The sequence below is a fragment of the Crocodylus porosus genome, unplaced genomic scaffold (genome assembly GCF_001723895.1).
Source record: "Crocodylus porosus isolate Cpor-Errol unplaced genomic scaffold, CroPor_comp1, whole genome shotgun sequence".
Classification (NCBI taxonomy): Eukaryota; Metazoa; Chordata; order Crocodylia; family Crocodylidae; genus Crocodylus; species Crocodylus porosus.
In genome coordinates, this window is record NW_017728950.1 from 60,775,267 (window position 1) to 60,794,427 (window position 19,161).

Below are 19,161 nucleotides of genomic sequence, written 5' to 3' on the forward strand. Positions count from 1 at the left end.
TAGTCCCTCGCTCGGGCGCTCTGTATTTCCATCTCAACTTTGTCATCTTTTTCCTGGATTCCCCATCCAAAACATCTACTAATAAAAGTCAATCTACTCCAGACCACCTGAAGCAGGCAGAGCCACCCTTAAGGGTAGGCAACATGAGCAACCACCCAGGGCACCGTGGTCAGGGGGCACCAACCATGCCACTCTGCCCCATCTCACCCCACCCCAGCCAATCCCTGCCCCAAACAGAAGTGGTGCCCAGCCCAGCCCAGCCCAGCAGGGGCCAGCCAAGCCCATTCATCACCCCCACCCCCATGAAATCCCCTCATACAATCCCAACTCAGCCATGTGAACCAGCACTCCTTCCCTCCCCACAAAGCAGGTAAATGTCCTGTTCCGCTCTGGTGCCCCCCACCCGCCACATCACTCCACAGTTGGGCAACCCCAACCCCATGCCAGGCTCAGGTGGCAGCAGAACATGTCCCTGCCCTCACCACAGCAGCCTTCTGGATGCAGCCTACCCTGGCAGCCTGGCAAGGGGCAACAAGGGGCAGGGACAGGGGAGGTACTGTCTGCCTGCAACTTGGGAGCTAGTATCTTTGAGGAGCTGCTGTCCCTGAGGCTGCTGCTACTCAGGAGAGCTGGGCCGGGCACTGCTGGTGAGGTGGCACCTGCTCCAGTCCTGGTGCCTCTACCCATCCATCCATCCACCTCTGTCTGCAGCAGCACCAATGAAATGCTGGGGGGAGAAACCCAGATGGTGAGGGGGCACCAAAATACAAGTCCGCCTAGGTCACCATTTTCCCTAAGGCTGGCTCTTGGAACAAGCACTGCAGGTAGCATGCGTCCCAGACCAGCCAAAGTAGACACCATGGGTGCTGGATCTTGCAAGGGAGGAAGAGGAGTCCATGACCCCATCCAGCCCTCAGGGATGGCCCCATGGCATTCCTTCAGCCTGTGGACCAGTCCTGCATAAATCTGGCCAGGTAAGTCTGACACCCTTGATTTAAAGAAATAGTTTTTCCAAAGGTCACAGTTTTATCCTTCCCAAACCATGCACAAAACTAACTGGGAAACTTGGCACAAAGGCGTTAAGGCTTAGTGTAAGTTGTAAGAATAAAAAAAAGAAAGCCATCTTTTGTATTGCATATAAAACTAGTATTAACCTTGGCTATGTTGATCCATGGGACTCTGAGGTGGGCCCATTCCAGGGTGAGGTGGTCGCATACTTGCACTCTTCATGGAGCTACAGTGCATATCGTCAACCATTCCTTTGTCATGCAAGCCATCAATGGACTGCAAAATGAAAACAAACACAGATTTACACTGAGGTAGTGTACAAGTCCTCCAAAACAACTACAAAATATTAAATGCCAATCACACAAATATGTCATAAATAAACAAATTTAAAGATTGAAAACCTCTTCTGGGTCTTATTGCAAATAGTTAAAATAAGACCCTCCTCCCACCAGTGTCTTCTGGAGTCTCTCTATTGGGACAACAGAGCATAACTTTGAAGCATTCTTAAAGGACTTCACACCCCCTCCCTCCCTTTCCTTTCTCCACCTCCTCTCCCAGCTGCTTAGGCAATTTCAAGGACTGCAAACTAGAGACAAGCAGCACTCTGTTTGGACAATACTTAAAGAAGTAAATTGGGCAGTCCTCCTATTACAAAGCAGTGAAATACCAACCACTTAGGCAAGTACAATCCGTGGCTCTGGCTGAAATTAAATTAGTTATTTTTAACCCACCCTTTGCCTTGCAGTCTCTGCTGTAATGAAATACCCCAAATGTCATTTCTTTCTTGACATCAAGATTGCACATAGGAGAGGATGTAGTCACCACATAACTGCATCCAACACAATCACTGCCGCTCAATCATATTCTGGAAGGTAAGCAGGACCAGCAGGACTTGGCTCCATCTCAAGATGGCCAACAAGAAAGAAAGGAAAAGTCTGAGCCAAGAAAAGGGAACCTGCGGTCACGACCCAATGCTAGGGGAGAGATGAGTGGAGAACAGAAGAGAGACATGTATGATAAAGTGGGTAAAAATAGATGAGGGAGAGGAAGGTCATATCAGAAGAATGAAAGGGGCTTAAAGAGAAAATTAGACATCTAAGTGAAAAAAATAATCAGCAAATCACTAGCCAAAAGGTATGTTCTATTTGTCAGCTGTAGTTAAAGTGTACTTGGGGACTAGAGGTAAGGAAGAGATTGGCATTTTTCATTTTTCCCCTGCCTGCAGAAGAAGATCTCCCTTCCTTGTCAAGTGACCGAATGCCTGAAGATCTTATAGGCCCTGCTCTGGGCACTGCATGTGCTAGCTGCAATTTTTAACTCTCAGAAAGCACACAGATAAAGAAGCAAAGAAATTTAGTCTGAGGGAAAACAGGAGCAAAAAAAAAAGAAGTTAAGAAAAGACTGTATCAAATTAAAGGAGATGAGAAAGGAGAGACTGTATCTTTGTAGGCAGTACTTTTTACAGATTTTAAATGGATCTGGTTGAAAATTATATTTTTCACAGAGAGAAATTCAAACACATATACCAATTTTAATTTTCTTTTAAAACTTTAACCTGCATTTTATTTTCTACCTAACTAGCTAAATTTGATTACAAAGTGATAAGAAACTAACATTTCCCCACCCACACATGAAGATGATGTTTAAAAAATACAAAATAAAAAAGGAAATAAAGGCTATGTCTCCTTTTGATTCAAAATTTCATTAACAGTATTACAGAAGGCACAGAAACAAGATGTTTTGCAAAAGTTCCTACATCATTTTAAAAAGGCTTTAAAATTTTTCCCCACACCAATTAATACCTAGGAAAAAAATGGATCCATTTTTATGTTGGTTTGGCTTTTCCAGACAAAAACCAACAAAAGAAACTAGAAGCCCCTCACCATTTTGAAGCACAAGTCTGGTAGACTTCCGAAAAAACAGATTTACAGTACTTAATTCACCGGTTACAAACAACAACAGATAAGTGCTACATTAACCACAAAAAGGCCTGTTTGAGCCTAAGCTCATCTCTAGTGCAAGTCCATGAACATAAAACAGTCACACTAAAGTGGAGTTTAACCCTAAGTGTTTTGAAGTTGAAAGACCAAAGTCCCTACAAGCAGACTTGGAGAGTAGGAGGTGATATACACACAAAACGGGTCTCCTCTACACAATAAGGATCTAGCTACAGAAAAAATGCCTGGTGCGACTGAATGTTGCTGCTCCGTCCTAACGGGCAACAGGGAAGGAGGTTCCATGGCAGTTGGCCGGACTACCCTGACGGGAACATGGAGCCAGATGACCGAAGATGGGGGAAGGAACCCTGTCCCTCCCTATTCATGAGTGGAAATGTACTAAAATATAGAAGGGAATGAAAGAATTGGTATGAAACAAGCCAACTGTCAAAGGGAAACAAATGTATGTTCACAGCATCACTGGAGTCAATCCAGGGCAGAGTGATTTTATCTGTGAAAAGGTAGAGGAATTTTGTTCAAAGGGACACATTCAGGCCAAACCAAAAAACCTCTATGCAAAAAAACAACAGCAATGCAAATGCTTCCATGTTTTCATAAAACCTAATGACATGTGACAAAATTCTCTGGTGTCCTTAAGGAATATAACCCAGACATTATACTACTGCATGAGAACCTGAAAGTGAAATGCACTAGAGGAAAAACTAGCGAAAGTGAAACTGATTACTCTATTTTTATGACTCTATTTAAACAAAAAACATTTTTAATGAAGATGGTACTTATAACTTTGGTGAAGAAACTTGTCTTCTCAAGTATAATTTTAACCTGATAGCATTCATTCTTTAGTACATAGAAGTCTTATTCAATATAATAGACAGAATGTAAGTCAATACAAATTGTGAGGCATTACATTTCTTTCCTACAAATTTTTGAACAACTGTCTAGTTTAATAGGATGATTATAATTATATATCTACCCAATACATAATAAAAAATAATTTCTCTCATATAATCCCCATCTACCTCTACTCAACTTCTCCACACTCTTAACGGTCCCACCCAATTAAATTGCATAAAACATTTCCACAAGAGCAATGTTGGGTAGGAATAAGTCCCACAGCACCAATGTAACAAAGTCCCCCTACCTGTGTCTCAGGGGGATGAAGAAGATTACATTTCACTTAGGTACTAATTACCATGGAAAATAGGTAAAGCACCAGAGCTTGAGCTACCATTTAATAAAATTATCAAATGTAAGAGCTGCTTTCCATTGTTCTCCATAAAAAACATTAGTGGGGAATGGGCTGTATCTTGTAACTGATGGTTCTAAAAAATGAAATTGTAGGGGAGGCCTCAATTATATGTAGACCCACATGACATTCCCATTTACAGAATCCATATTTAGGCAATGAATAAATCTATGGAACTTGTATTTAACTACACTTTGTTTTACATTCAGTACCCAAGGTCATTTCACAATTCATGTTGCATCGTGATTGCTTACAGATGAGGTCTTGTCAGTTTGCAAGTGGTCTAAGAGTCAAGCTGGGTTCTTTTTGGATGATGTATCATCATAAAGATTCTTCAAGCCAAATGCTGAAGTACCTGCAAGCTGCCAGTATAACTGTGCAGGTTTAACTTAAGGCATAACTGGAGGACAATGTTGTTACATAGCTGGTCCTTGCAACTGGGACTTTGCCAGCAATTTTGTTAATCATGTATGAGCAAGAGAAAAATCCATCAGTTCTCTGGGGTTGACTCATAAGTTCTTTGTTTTTACACTAAACCAAGCATTCATACAGGAAAAAGACATGTTAGATAAGAAGGTGCCATTTTCTGCTATTTTTCTGACTAGACCACCACTTCAAGGATTTTTAAAATAGCAAATGTATGCAGCTCTGTTAACTAATAACACTGGCAGAAGAAACCACTTGCTCTCTGTCCTGTTAGAACAGCTAAGTTTCATAGATTTCATACACATTAGGGCTGGAAGGGACCTCGGAAGTTCATCAAGTCCAGCCCCCTGCCCAAAGGGCAGGAAGTCAGCTGGGGTCATAGGATCCCAGCAAGATAAACATCCAAATGTCTCTTGCAGGCGTTCAATGTATGTGCTTTAACTGCCAGTGGTAGTCTATTCTAAGCTTCGGAGCTCAGACAGTAAAGAAGTTCTTCCTTATGTCCAGCCTGAAATGGTCATGGAGGAATTTGTGACCGTTTGACCTTGTCATCCCTTGGGGCACTCTGGTTAACAGACGCTCCCTCAGATCCTGGTGACCACCCCTGATAAACGTATAGGTGGCCACCAGATCATCCCCACGCCTGCACTTTTCCAGGCTGAAGAGTCCCATGGCTCTCAGCCTCTCATCATATTAAGTGAAAGAGGACTAAAATCAGTATTAACAAATACCACAAAAATCCTACTTTTTGTTCAAGTTTCCATAACTCACTTTACAAAAAGCCTAATTCCTGCTTATGACATTACACACAATTATTAGTCTATAGGTTATGGTCAACAGTAAATATATGGCCACAGTAAACATATTGACACTGCCCTAAATGATATATGCAGAACTATAACAGGCTGCCTAAAACTCACCTCTGCTCTCTGCCTATATGCATAATCCAGCATAGCGCCCCCTTACCTGAGGACGAAAGTAGTAGGCAACACTGACAGGCAGGTACAAGAGTCAGATGACCGCTACCCATGTACCAGTTGTCAACCAGTGCACCGTCATCTCTCATCGAGAAATAGCTTTTTGTCCTCTAGCACACCATTGACTGCACCACCAGAATCAGCCAGAACTACCCAGTGGCAAAAAGAATGGTAGAATCTAGGGAACACAGCTGTTGAATGGAGTCAGCAAGGAATTGCCCCCACTGAGGAGATAGCATCTGGCTCCAACTACAAATGGCAAACATGGCAGAGCCTGAACAGATTAAGAGTGGGTCTCAGAAGATGCAGCTTTCTCATGAAAACATGGGGCCTCTATGCAAACGACCAATGTGGTTGTCAGGAGAAGCAAACCACAGATGATCACCGCAGTGCACCTCACAAGATCGGGAAACACCAATGCCAAAAGCAGTGGCCTGCGCAGAATATTGGGAACAGACCACATAGAAAGGTTGGACTGGAGATATGAAGCAGCAGCACATGGTCAGAAAGTCACAAACTAAGGAATTCTGCAGCAGGGGAAAATGAAGTGCAAAATACTCTCTCATTCAGAGATATGCAGTCTACATAAAGATATATTTACCTTTTATTGAACTTACTGTTTTTCTAGTTACAAAATATATGCAATTAGGCAATGCTTGGCTGTTAACTCATCTCTGATCAAGGAATAACTCAGAATGATTTTAATGATAATCTGATTAATAGGCAAAAAGATTATTCCAGAAAGGGGAGGAGATAAATTAATTTATTGTAGCTGTTTTAATTATAACACCTAATATAGAATAAGTTACTGTGGACAGGAATTTCTGGTTGTTTTTTAAACGTATAGCCATTCATTTTCAAACCTTGCATTGCTAAATATGAATTGTAGGAGTTGTTAGTATTTATAAGATTATGTTAACAAAACATAAAAAGTTACTTGTATTTCTGTACAGAATTTAAAGGAAATATAAGGGATATATTAAGTGAATGAAGTGTCTGAGGGATAAGTAACTTTTATTTTTGTGTATGAACTTTGTTTCTTTTTAAAAAATGCCACACTCCACAGATTCCTCATTATAAACAATTTGGCACTATTCCTCATAAATAATTTGCTGCATTCAGATATGACTACACAGCCAAAAAGAAGCTATTGATTAAGAAGGTCAATCTGTGATCACAAGTAGTTGCTATCATGCTGGACATATATAACCTAACCAGGGATAAAAATTCCATTTTCAAAAAAATCCCTTAGGTTCTTTTGAACGTTTTATCTGGGTTTATACCAACTGATCATCACTGTGTCAGCTATCCAGCTATCTAAACCCTTACAATCATGATGAAACATAATCAAGCTTCTAGATAAAAACAAACCCAAAAGATCCCGTCACAGGATAAGTCTTTCTACTGCAGACCACAGAGTAGCAGCAGCAGACTCTTTCCTCTTCTGTAAAGTTCTTGAACTCTATAGATGAACTCTGTATTGTTAAAGTTTTCCAGGCATTTTTTTAAATTCTATTTTAAAAACAACTATTGAAGGAAGTTGAGGTCATATTCAAAAGTTTGAGATATATTAGGTACCAGAGTTTTAGAAAATGCACACATCTAAAAATGCCCCACTTGCATAAACTTTAAGCATGGCACTGACTGACATATAACTGACAATAATTCACCCTTTTACATATAAAAACTGCAGTAGTACAATGAAATCAGGAGCATCCTCAACCCCCAGTGATCGTTTGGGTCTTCAGTGCCCTGGACTAGTAACTTTCAGTCACCCACTATGTTTCTGTTTTACTGAATATCTCAATGATGAAACATTTTAAGGTAAAAGTGTTGGCTAATATCACATCCTTATTTATAACTCTAAATAACATATTGACTGAATGGTCCATGAAGGAGCAGGGCAATTTGAAGAGGTTTATATTTCATAGGTAGGAATTTTTTTTCTAACGTTTCTTTAATAGGTTTATTTTTAAACTGTAATTTGAATACTGTTCTATAGCCTTATAACTGACAGCACAATTTCAATTTTTCTCAGCAAGAATCACCAAAATATATCAAACTAATCTCTTGTCCTTTTAAAATTTTAATAGTGTTTGTGTAGATGAAGATCTATAAGAACTTTACCTTAGTAAAGGTAAAGGTAAGGTACTACGGTAATGTAAGGTAACTTTACTAAGGTAACGTTCCACAGTAACTTTACCACATAGCCAAAGAGAGGCAGGACCATATGGAAGAAAATTCTCAAAAAGAAATTCCAAGCAAAGACATTTACCAATATCTTAATGAACTGCTGAGAAATCGAGGAATTATTTAAGTGCATGCAGGCCTTTAAGCATGTAACAAGTCCAACTCAAGATTATTCATGTGTTTAAAATTACACCTGTTTTAAGTGCCTTAAAATGGGACAAAGCCTACATAAATTAACTTGAAAACAAAAGTTTTCATCACTATGAAAGATTAAAGAAATAGGACTTTTAAAATGCAAAAAAGCAAAAAAAGGAGGGAAACCCTATTAAAATGCAAAATTGGAACAGAATGCTTCCAAATGGGATTAATAAAATGCTTCTATGATGTAACATACAGTTACAATTAGAAAAGACTGCCAGAATGGCCTTGCAGTGATACACATTTATTTTCTAGCAAGGAGCACCATACCAAAATGTTGCAGTTTACAAGTCTGGGTGAAGATCTGTCTAACCACAAACACTGCAGCTCAAACTGGTATCTGAAAAATCTCAAGCTGTGTTTGATCTGATTTGTGCATCATCTCCAGTAATAAAGACGGAATCCAAATTCAGCTGGTAGTTTTGCTAGTGATGCGAAATAGAATACAGTTTGCTGCTCTGCAGGGCTGACAGCAGTAAGAGCAGGTTTTTGTCAATAGCTATAACTCTGAGAATCACAGCACTCACTTGGAGAAATAATTACCTTGTGCATTTGGTGCATGCCTTCCTGTGGATAATCAGCAGGCCCCATAGTTGGCATGGGATGCGGGACACTGGGAGGTCCAGGACTTGGCCCCATCATGCTGTGCACTGAACCTGGGGATGGTCCGGGTCCTGGGCTAGGTCCTAGAATTGGTCCAGGTGATGGACCTGGCCCTGGAGAAGGGCCAGGATGAGGCATTGCGCCAGGGTCTGTTGGCGTGGACATCTATTTTCCTTCTTTCTTCCAATCAACAGAACAGCTCTAAAATAGAAACAAAAATAAGTATTTCCTATGTAACTTCAAAATAAGTGGAGCACAGACAGTAAGCATCTACTCTTGGAAAAAAGTTTTGATGAGCACTCTACACCCCGTCTGGCGTCCCCCTTCCCCGCCCCCCCGGCCCTTTTCTTTAGCAGAAAATGTGCCAGTAATCTTCAGCATAATGCACTAACCTACCCATCTTTGAAAAAGGTCAGTGGAATGACAAAGAAACAAGACAGTTCAAGGAAGTTCTGGATATTTATAGATCACCCCCAGAACAAAGTATTTGTTAGACTGCAGGAACATCCACTAGAGAATGTAAATTTTAAGTGAATTAACTTGTTAGCAAAAAAAGTTATAAGTTGGAGGAGGACTCCAAGTTATGAAGTCAGAGAGGAAGCATTATTGGAGGCACTCCACAGAGCCTTAGATATGACTGATGTTCTTATTTTTAAGAGTCATAATGCTGCAGGGAAACAAGTATGAAAAAATGAGAATGGACCCTTACACAATACAGATTTTAAAAATATATTAAATATAGGACAACTATTTGGTTACCTCTTTATGCAGTAATAATATCAACTAAAACCAACTATGGACAATGGATTGCTTTGGTACAACTCTGTTTGCAGTTCACTTGAGGGGTTCTGCTGATGTCACAAGCCATGAGAATGTAACTCAAGTGGCTTATAAAATGACAAGAGCCCAGAGAACGAATTATAGTCCTCAACTCACTGGAGAACCAACTATTACTATTTATTTCTGCATCCTTAACAAAACAAATGGAAGCAGGCTCTAAGTTTGAATCTTTCATCTTCCCATTCAGACGATGAAGTTGTCAGTAGCTAACGTTCAGACCTTTTAGCTAACCTTTACCAAAGAAAGATTGTGCATTATAATGCAAAGACACCGATGTCACTGAACTCCACGAAAGGAAGTGATTAGGTTATTTCCCATTGTGGCTTGTCCAGAAATAACAATAAATGTAATTAGAATTACCTAAGACCAAAAAAATAGGGATCTCTCCAAATCATAGATTTCATATTTCATAGACATTAGGGCTGAAAGGCACCTCACAAGATCATCAGGTCCAGCCCCTGCCGAAAGGGCAGGAGGTCAGCTGGATTCAGATGACCCCAGCAACATAAGCATCCAGGGTTTAAAAAACAAAATGTAAGTGTAGTCTATTTTGATACCATTCTGTAAGAATTAACATAATTCTTCAAGGGAAGGTAGATGGGTCAAGGAACTGATAATGAAACAAAGTTTTGTTTGTTTGGTCTTTCAGACCTAGATTCACAGGCACCCCAAATAGGTAGTCACTGAACTTTATTATCCTCCGGGACTGTTCAGTGACCTAAGAAGTGGTCTCAATCCCGTCACAAGAAAACTGGTATAAAACCATTATCAGAATTGTCATTCCAAGTAGCAAAATCAGCAGAGAGGCCAAGTGCCAAATGGACAAAAGAAGACAAACTACCTTTCATGAACCCCACCAAGTCCCAGAGAAGAGACCCACTGGCAAAACAATACAGGGAAGGTCCCACTGGTATGACACTCCTGGATGGGCCATACTGTTTCTGTTGCATGGACAAGGAATTTAAAGTTTACAGTATTGATTACCTTTCTCCTTTTGCCGGTTTTGTGTATTTGATAAATCAATTGTATTTATGTCATACAAATAGAAAAGCCTACTACATTAAGAAAGTATTTCCTTATCTCCCATGTTTTCAGTCGGGAACTAAAAGTGTTTTAACAAGCCTGAGTTTAGAAACTCTTGATTATTATGTTTTATCATCTAATTTTCTGTCCTGATTCAGGGCAACAAATTAGAACAAGTACTACTGAACTCACTTAAAATAAACTACCTTGGGAGCCTATGCCTTGCAGGGGAAGACATGGTGATACCTCTGAAGCTTCATAGTTCAAAACAAAAGCTAACAACAGAACACCACAGGGGCTAATTAGTACCTCACAATCCCACAGCATTGCCACAAAAGGAATCACGCTTTAAAATTATCACAACTGCATACATCGGGTTATAGCTTCTTAGAAGGGTCCTCGTAATTTGACTGTCCTCGGGACAAAATATTGCCCCACGGTATAAGGAAAGAATAAACAAATGGGAAGATTAAACATAGAGGAAGATATCCCCCATGTAAGAAAGTGCTGCCACACTCACAGAAGGACCCTTTTTCTGTTAGGCTCCCTGTATCACAGCAGTCAAAAGTCAAATATTTTAACAAGGCAAAACCTAGCACCAGCACCTCCATTAAAACTAAATTTAAGACACCAGCTATGCAATCAATGTAAAAGTACAATAAATACTTTCATCACACTGCATCCTTAGGTGCAGAATCCCATGTGTTATTTTTATGTAAACCTGTCCATTAGAAATAATACTAATAAATTTAACATTAAAATCTCCCCTCACACATACATTTACTTCAAACTTAATTTTGAGTTTTCATAAAAATTAACTGGCCTCAGTTACAGCTCCATTAAAGTTGCAAGGTTATTTATATGAACATTAAAAAGTTCTTGTAGGCAAACTTGGAAGATTTAAATTCCTGTCTAGCAGATTACCAACTGCCTAAACTGTAAAAATAATCACTACCAGAGGCCAATCCTGCTGCACTCTTTGCTCCAAATCAAGTGCTTTAATTTTATTTTTGGTAAGAGGGGATAAATTTATCCCATCTTGTAGGATAACAGTGTGGAATCTTCTTAAACATACTTTTATTCAGAAAGTTTATTTTAAAAAGAACATGCTTTATTATAAAACTTCTTGGTATAGAAAACCTAACCTCTTAAAGGCACATATAACAATGTCTACACCCTAGCCAAGGGCACACAACAATTTAATGTAAGGTGGTCATCCATCTGATAAAAGTAATCCTAAAATGAGGGTGCAGTTTCCCTGTTATAAAACAGAACAGACTGAATTCTACTATTCCAATTGAGGATGAAGCATAACAGCTAACGAGCTTATGACTGAATTTGTTCTGAGAATATCTCTTTTTGTTTAACAAGGCTGGGATTGTCAACAGAGCCTAAAGAAGTTAGACACTCAATTCCCATTTAAATTCAAAGGTAGTTGGCAATCTAAATTATTTGGTTTCCTATGAAACTCAAAAACCAGTGCTGAAAACTAAATTTGGGTGCAAGATTCCACGTATAACTTTTGTCGACTGTGATTAAGATTCTGTTTAGAGAAGCAGACAAATCATGGTCAGAACTGACAAATTTGTTCGGACTGCGAATTAACCTTTATTACAGAAATGAGAAAATGTATAAATGTTTCCAACTGTATTGTAAGCATAATAGTAAAAACCCAGAACATTTCCTCTGCCTCTAATGGTAAGAACTAAGACCCAGACGTTCATTTGTATAAAGTCACATAACCACCACTGATTTTTGGCTGCTTACAGATGCCAAAAAACAAACAAACAAAAAATGGCAAGCGTAATGCATACCCAGAAGAGGTATGGCATTAGTTTGACCCATCTATATAGACTGCACACTTCAGCAGGTAAACCCTCCACTTTTTACCAGCTATTCTCAATCCCTTTCCCCCCACCCTCCTGTCTCTCATCCTTTGACTACAGCCACTTTCATTCCCTTTGCCCCCCACCTGTCTCTCACCTACTGACCACCTCAATTTACATTTTAACTGACTGGCTTTCTTGCGTACAAACTGGCCTCTGGCTGCTTTACCAATCCATCCAGGAAGAACATAGACCATCTGCAGATGCTTCCTCAGCCTAATGAAGGTTATTTGTGCCCAAAAGCTTGCTTAGAAGAACGTTTCCAATTATTTGAGTTGGTCTAATAAAAGATATCGGATTTACCCAAAGAACCATGTCTGCCACACTTCAACAGGGTGTTTTGGTGCTTTTATCTAATAGCTGATTCAATCAGCTATTAGATAAAACTACCAAAAAGCCCTGCTGAAGTGCCTGATCCATACAGAAGCTGGGAAGCCACGTCAAACTAATGCGCTTCCTCTTCTTGTAAAGTGCTTGATTTTTTTTCACATCTGTCAGCACTCTAAGTGTCCAAGCTTGCAGTTCTCAGGGCTCCTACAAATGTCAGACTATTGCAGTAACAACCTGGAAAAGACCCTCCCCTTTTCTGAACTGTAATCCCAGTTTCCATTCTAGCAGTCATTTTACATTAGAATTGAAATATTCCTTCTATGAAAGCCACCAAACAAAGGGCCAGATCATTTTTACCAGCTATAAAACAGAATACAAAGATGTTCAGCCACATGCCATGCTCTCCTCTTCCACATACAAGGGGAACGCCCCCTCCCATCCAATAAAGAACCTCTTGTGTCTGGGTCCATACTGAGGGAGGATGTAATACCACGACTGATTACATGGATATATGGGGGCATCTCACAGACCATCGTTGCATTCCTCAGAGGCAAGATCCTGGAAAGAATCCTTGTTAATGTGACTTCAACGGAGCTAAATGGGGAGAGGGGAAGATAACAGAAAAGGCAACATCCACATGATCCTTATTGAAGAACATGGCCTCCTGGGGACCTGTCACCCTTGCAGCCATGCTCTGCAGCCCTTTGTGGACCACAAGGGCTGACAGGGTAAATGTCTGCATTCTGTAGAATTCAAATGTGTTATGAACACCAGATAAATAAATCCTTGAAAGGGCTGACACTATTGCATCGTGTTCTTGCTAACACATTCTGAACAATACAGAACTTTCATCTGTATTTGTGTACCTACTGGTTTGATTTTAGACACCAAAAACATCTGAGTGCATTACATATTATAACCTGGAGGCAACCAGGACACAGATGATAGCTCCACAGTAGGAAAAGGTTCAAAAGATACTCTCTGATAGAAGCAGTCTTAACCAAACCCAAACAAAAAGGCCAAGCAAGCAACAAGTGGCCATAGCTAATTGGGAATCCCCAAAACAGAGGGACATACAAAAGAATTCAAAGATTGTAGAATTTTATGACATGGGGTAAATATACTCAAGCAAAAGATGGAGCTACCAGTATTTTCAATTTCTCTAGATGATTTGCATCAGTTTTTTTCCAGACTGAGGCAAGCTAGATTGAGTCAAAGCCAGGTTGTTATCAGCCAGATCCCCTGCCTTGGCCAGATATTGGAAAACATGGAAACTGCACCATTTGGATCTGATGAAAAGGCAACATAGACCTGAGGGTCAGGAGCACGCTGATAACACTGCGGTGCAGAACGCCTCACAATATCCTTGTCACATCTATAGGAAAATAATTACCATTCCACCCGTTTCCCAATTGAAATCCTGGCCTGGCAGGTGTTTTTGAAAAGATACAATAGAATGTCATGATACTTGTTACTGGAAACAGAAAAACATGGGAGCACCTTTTCTACATCAACATGAAAAATAAGAATTGTGTTACTAACTTCTGACTTTTTTTAACTGAAAAAAGTCGGTTGCATACCTGAGACAGATTCTGAAAGGTTAAGAGTCCAGCAGTAAGGAAGACTGTGTCACTCAATAAAACAAACAAACTAATAAATAATTTGATGTATTTTTATGTTACATTCCTATACAGCATTTTATGATAGATATTTATTAAAATGGCCAATCAGTTGTTAAGCCAATAAAGAAATAGCGTCCAGAAAAACAACAGAAGCTGATAAAGGTGCACACTCAAGTCTTCAATGCGTATAAACTAGTGTAACTCCATTTTCTATCAACAGTTCCCTGTATTTAATATCAACTGGGGATCTGGCTCCACAGTTCAGGTACTTCATGAAAAAAATTCACTGTTGCACTCTAAACTGTAAGCAACTTTCCAAATCACTGAAGTTCAAGAATTAGGCATAAGTCACTTAAATAGCCTATCCAAATGTTCAGAGCAAGTCCTCTCCCTCCCAAATCTGTATTTCTCCTAGCACTTCATGTGTAGACCTTAGTCTGCTTAAAGGGGGGACAGACGACTGACTCATGACTTTGCTGACTGGTTAGGGATTAAGTTTCCACATTGTGACCTTTTCCGCAGGCATTAATCACAGTTATTGAACATCCTCTTCATGTCAGTTTCTGAAGAACAAAAGCCATAATTAGGAAGTGGGAAGAGGGAAAGGCAGTTGTTGTACTACTGAGGGGCATAGCCTGGCTTTGTCTTCATTTCAGGAAAAAAAGGTTTGTTCTTAATTCAAGTTAACTCAAGCTAAAATCCAAGGCCAGATCCGGCTAAAGGGCTTTGCCTGTCTCAGCATCAAGACCAGGAAGCGAGGAGCTGTGCCAAAGCCAGACAGCTTTCAGCTGCGCCCATGCCACCGCTGCTTCTCATCACCCTCCCAGGTCCAGTCCAAAGCAGGCCAGGTGGCTTCGGCAGCACATCAGCAATGGGGGCAGAGGACTTTCCCCACACCTGCACTGGGGCCAGATAGCTGGGAGCAGTGCCCACATTGCCAGTTTCTCCCAGTCACAGCTCCCCAGCAGCAGTGTGGGTGCAGCTTTGAGCTGGTGGGGAGCTGTAACAAGGCCAGGCATCTGCAAACTGCATCAGCGCTGCCCCAACTTCTCACCCCAACCCCATCTGCAGCATGGATGCAACCTCCAGCTAGTGATGAGTTTCGCTGGGGCAGGGCAGCTTCCAGCTGTGCTTGCACTGCAGCCAAAGGCAGGGAGGGTGTGAGAAGCAGCAGCACAGAGGCAGTTTGCAAATGCCTGGTCCCAGCACAGCTACCCACTGGCTGGAAGCTGCTTCCATGCCACCATGTAGCAGGAGGCTCAGAAAAGCAGCAGTGGTGTGGGTGCAGCTCCCAGCTGCCTGGCCCCACCATAGGCATGGAGAAAGTGCCTGCTGCTGCTGCACCACAGAAGCCACCCAACCCATGCTGGATCAGAGCTGGATTGTTGCCCAGTTCCTGTCCTAGAAAGTCTGCTGTTGTGACAGCCCCTTCACCCAGCATTAATAAAATATAAGACCTGGCGGGAGGGGGTGGGAGGTGGAAGGGTGGCAGTAGGGCAACCTGTTGCTAGTGAGGGGAGCAGGAAGGTCAGCAATAATAGATGCTTTCATAAGGAGGAGACCTTTACACATTTCCAACAAAAAAAATCCAGCCACATCCCCAATTTTATAATCATCTTATGTTTGTAAACTACTTAAGTTATGCATCTAAATGAGGACTTGCTCCTTTGCTCTTCCATCCTCTATTGTATTATCTTGCAAATAAGGCATAAGCTTCTCTTTGATGTCAGTTTCATGACAAGTGATCTTTAATGTCATAATCCTGCATTTACTTCACAGGAGGATCAATCAGAAAGGAAAAAATTGGGTTGAGGAAGTGTGAAAGGGTGGAGGTCAAGGACGCTTGCTTTGTATACAAAGATCTTCAATAGCACCAAGAAACACAAACATAGAATAAAAGAATTTTAATTATTTGTATAAGCCTTCTCATGTGTGTCCCTAAATGAAAACTTCCCTTTAGAAAGGAGTCACTAGATCACAGTATTATTATTAATCAGGATCATAAAAAATTTCAGAAAGAAGTGCAGACTTTTTTTAGTTACTACTGTGCACATTCTGATCTTAACTTCAAAGTCCAACAAAAAAACTAAAAAAAATACATTTGCAGATTTTAATTTAAGTTACAATTCTGTCAAGGATATATTAAATATAGAAAATGCTAGCTGGAACACTTTTTTCTTGTCAATCTCAAGCCTCAGGTGTTGGTCAAAGCACTTTTCAAACTTGACAAAAAATGCTCACAGACCACTTCAGAAATGAACAAAAGAAAAGATCTAAAGACTACTTTGAACACACTCTTGTGGTGCATATGTTCTATGAAACACCATAGTAATGCCAGTCCTAGAGCCGAGCCATGCCTCACGAGAGAAATACTGTATTTAATAAAGCATTACCCTCACCTGTCAAGTCCACATGTGTTACATGATACAGCTAACTTTGACTTTATTTAAAAATGCTCATTAGCCATATAATCCCTTTGCTTTATATTACTGATGTATCACACATGGACACAAAAACCTGTCTCTAATCCTGTCCTTCTGGTACATCATTTCCCCCCCCTCAAGTAACAAAAGGACAAAAGGAAAAAAGTCAGGGAGAATAATAGGCCAATTAGGTCCCCAAAGAGAAAAAGTGTGCCTTGATTTGCATAACAATGCATTCACTCACAGAGCAAAAGCTGCCCCACCTCCTAACATGTAGCTGGTATACTACTAAAGGAAGGGAATTCTGGTTTAACATTCATTGTCCAGAACTCCTGGTTCCACGCCTGGAACTAAAAAAGAGTGAAGAAAAGGATCTAAAATGCAGGCACAAGCGCAAAGGGAACAAAACTGGAAATGCTACATCACCCAGGCTGCTTTTGAAAGGAAATTAAAATGCCAGCTATAGGTTGTTACCATTTTTACACAAACCTTGTGCCTGTAACTTTCTACCTAACTTATTCACCAACCACCTACAGCCACCACCCAGAAAGAATGGCACTCTTTCCTTACAGGACTTTTGATTATCAGACATGATGGGGAAGACAAGAAAGGAAACTGAAGAGGAGAACAAGGAAGGCAAACCAGCTCCAAGGCCAGCTCTAGCCTCACACTTTAGATTTAACCACAACACTTCTTTTTTTTTTTTTATGCTTCTCCAAAGCACATGCCCACTGCAGCAAAAAACCCCTCCTGGGTCAGGAACCCCCTGGCTGGTTTGGACTGGCTGCTCTCACACTATCACAGTCCTGTTGGGCGGGGAAAGAAAATGAAGACACTGTATGCACACACACTGTATGCACACACACACACTCACAAATCTGTTGGAGGAAAAGAAAATGAAGACACTGTACTGTACATACATACATGCATACATACACACACTCATACTATCACAATCCCTGTGGAGGAAAAGAAAATGAAGATGCTATACATACACACACACACCACACTACAAACAGGTATACTCACATACCACACCACATACACATTCACACACACATCACACTACATGTGTATACACACACTGTACACACACACACAAACACAAACACACAGCCTAGGCCCCAGAGAAGGCTCCTCCAGCAAGGAGTTAATGCAACGTGGTGGAGGGGGAGGCAGCGCCATGTGTCTTGTAGGCGCATTAACTTCAGCCCCCTGGAGATCTGTACTCTGATCCCAGACTGGGAGACGGTCCCGTCCCCCTCCGCTTGGCTCCATTCAATTGCCAGCTTTTTTGCTTTTTTTTTTTTTTTTTTGTATACATTTTTGGCCTTCCCAACACCCCCCGCTCCCCCTCCAGTGACTCTTCCGGGACGCTGGGGAAACGCATAGGCCTCAACTTTGCCGCTGGAGCGCACGGCTCCCGTGGCCCCGAGCGACATGCAGTGCGGGCACCCGGAGCCCGGCCCCGTCCCCCAGCTCCCCCCTGCCTTTCTGGAAAGTTTGAGCGCCGATCGACGGGCTCCGAGCAGCGCCAGCTCCGCTCCCCGCCCCCCTTCCCACCTCCACCTCCAGTCCGCGCCATGGCTGCGGAGATCCCCCGGGCCCGCTCCGGGGCTTTACCTTCCCCCTGCCCCGACCGCCGGCCCGAAGCACTCCCGCCCGCCGGGGGGGGAGCAGGGTCGGGCGGGAGGGGGCAGCCCGGCCCCCGGCACAGCTAGGCCCGGCTCTCCGCTGCGCGGCTTCCCTCCGTCATCGTGTCATACTGATCAAACATGTCTGTGCGCGCCTGTGTGTGCGTGTGTGTGTGTGTGTATGTGTGAGCGCCTGTCTGCCTGCTGGGACTTCCTGATTCTCTGCTGCCGCCACATACACACGGACCCTCACAACCACCCCAAACCTCTGCTGCGACTGCCTGATTCTCTGCTGCTACACATACCCACAGCCTCATACACACACCAGCCCTCCCAGCCACCTCTTTTACACACACACAGCCACCCCAAACCTCTGCTGCGACTTCCTGATTCTCTGCTGCTGCTACACTCACTCACACACAGACACACACACACAGACACACACCCTCTGACACACCATACACATAACCCCTCCAAACCATCCCAAACCTCTGCTGTGACTTCCTGATTTTCTGCGTCTGCTACACACACAGCCCTTCTCTCACACACACCAGGCCTCCCAGCCACCTCTCTCTCACACACACAACCCTCACAACCACCCCAAACCTCTGCTGTGCCTTCCTGAGTCTCTGTCAGTGCTGCTCCACATCGCGCACACACGCACAACCTCTCTCTATGCCCCTCCAAAGCCCCAGCCACCAACAGCAACAGAGGCTTAACCGCCCCTTCCCCCTCTCTGTCTTTGCACTTCATCAGCCACCCAAAAACTTTTCCTGGCCCCCACCCCCAAAGCCCCC

The 19,161-nt window shown here is 42.0% G+C and overlaps 1 protein-coding gene across 2 annotated transcripts in view; it reads right to left on the minus strand.

Moving 5' to 3' along the window:
• SMARCA2 (SWI/SNF related, matrix associated, actin dependent regulator of chromatin, subfamily a, member 2) overlaps window positions 1-19,161 on the minus strand; it is a 190,649-nt gene that overhangs the window by 170,583 nt on the left and 905 nt on the right. For both annotated transcript variants that reach the window (XM_019554883.1, XM_019554884.1), the window contains exons 2-3: window positions 8,547-8,807; window positions 1,155-1,284 (exon numbers count right to left, since the gene is read on the minus strand). In XM_019554883.1, coding sequence (XP_019410428.1) covers window positions 1,155-1,284; window positions 8,547-8,771 — 355 coding nt within the window. In that variant the 5' untranslated portion in view covers window positions 8,772-8,807. The remainder of the gene's footprint in view (window positions 1-1,154; window positions 1,285-8,546; window positions 8,808-19,161) is intronic.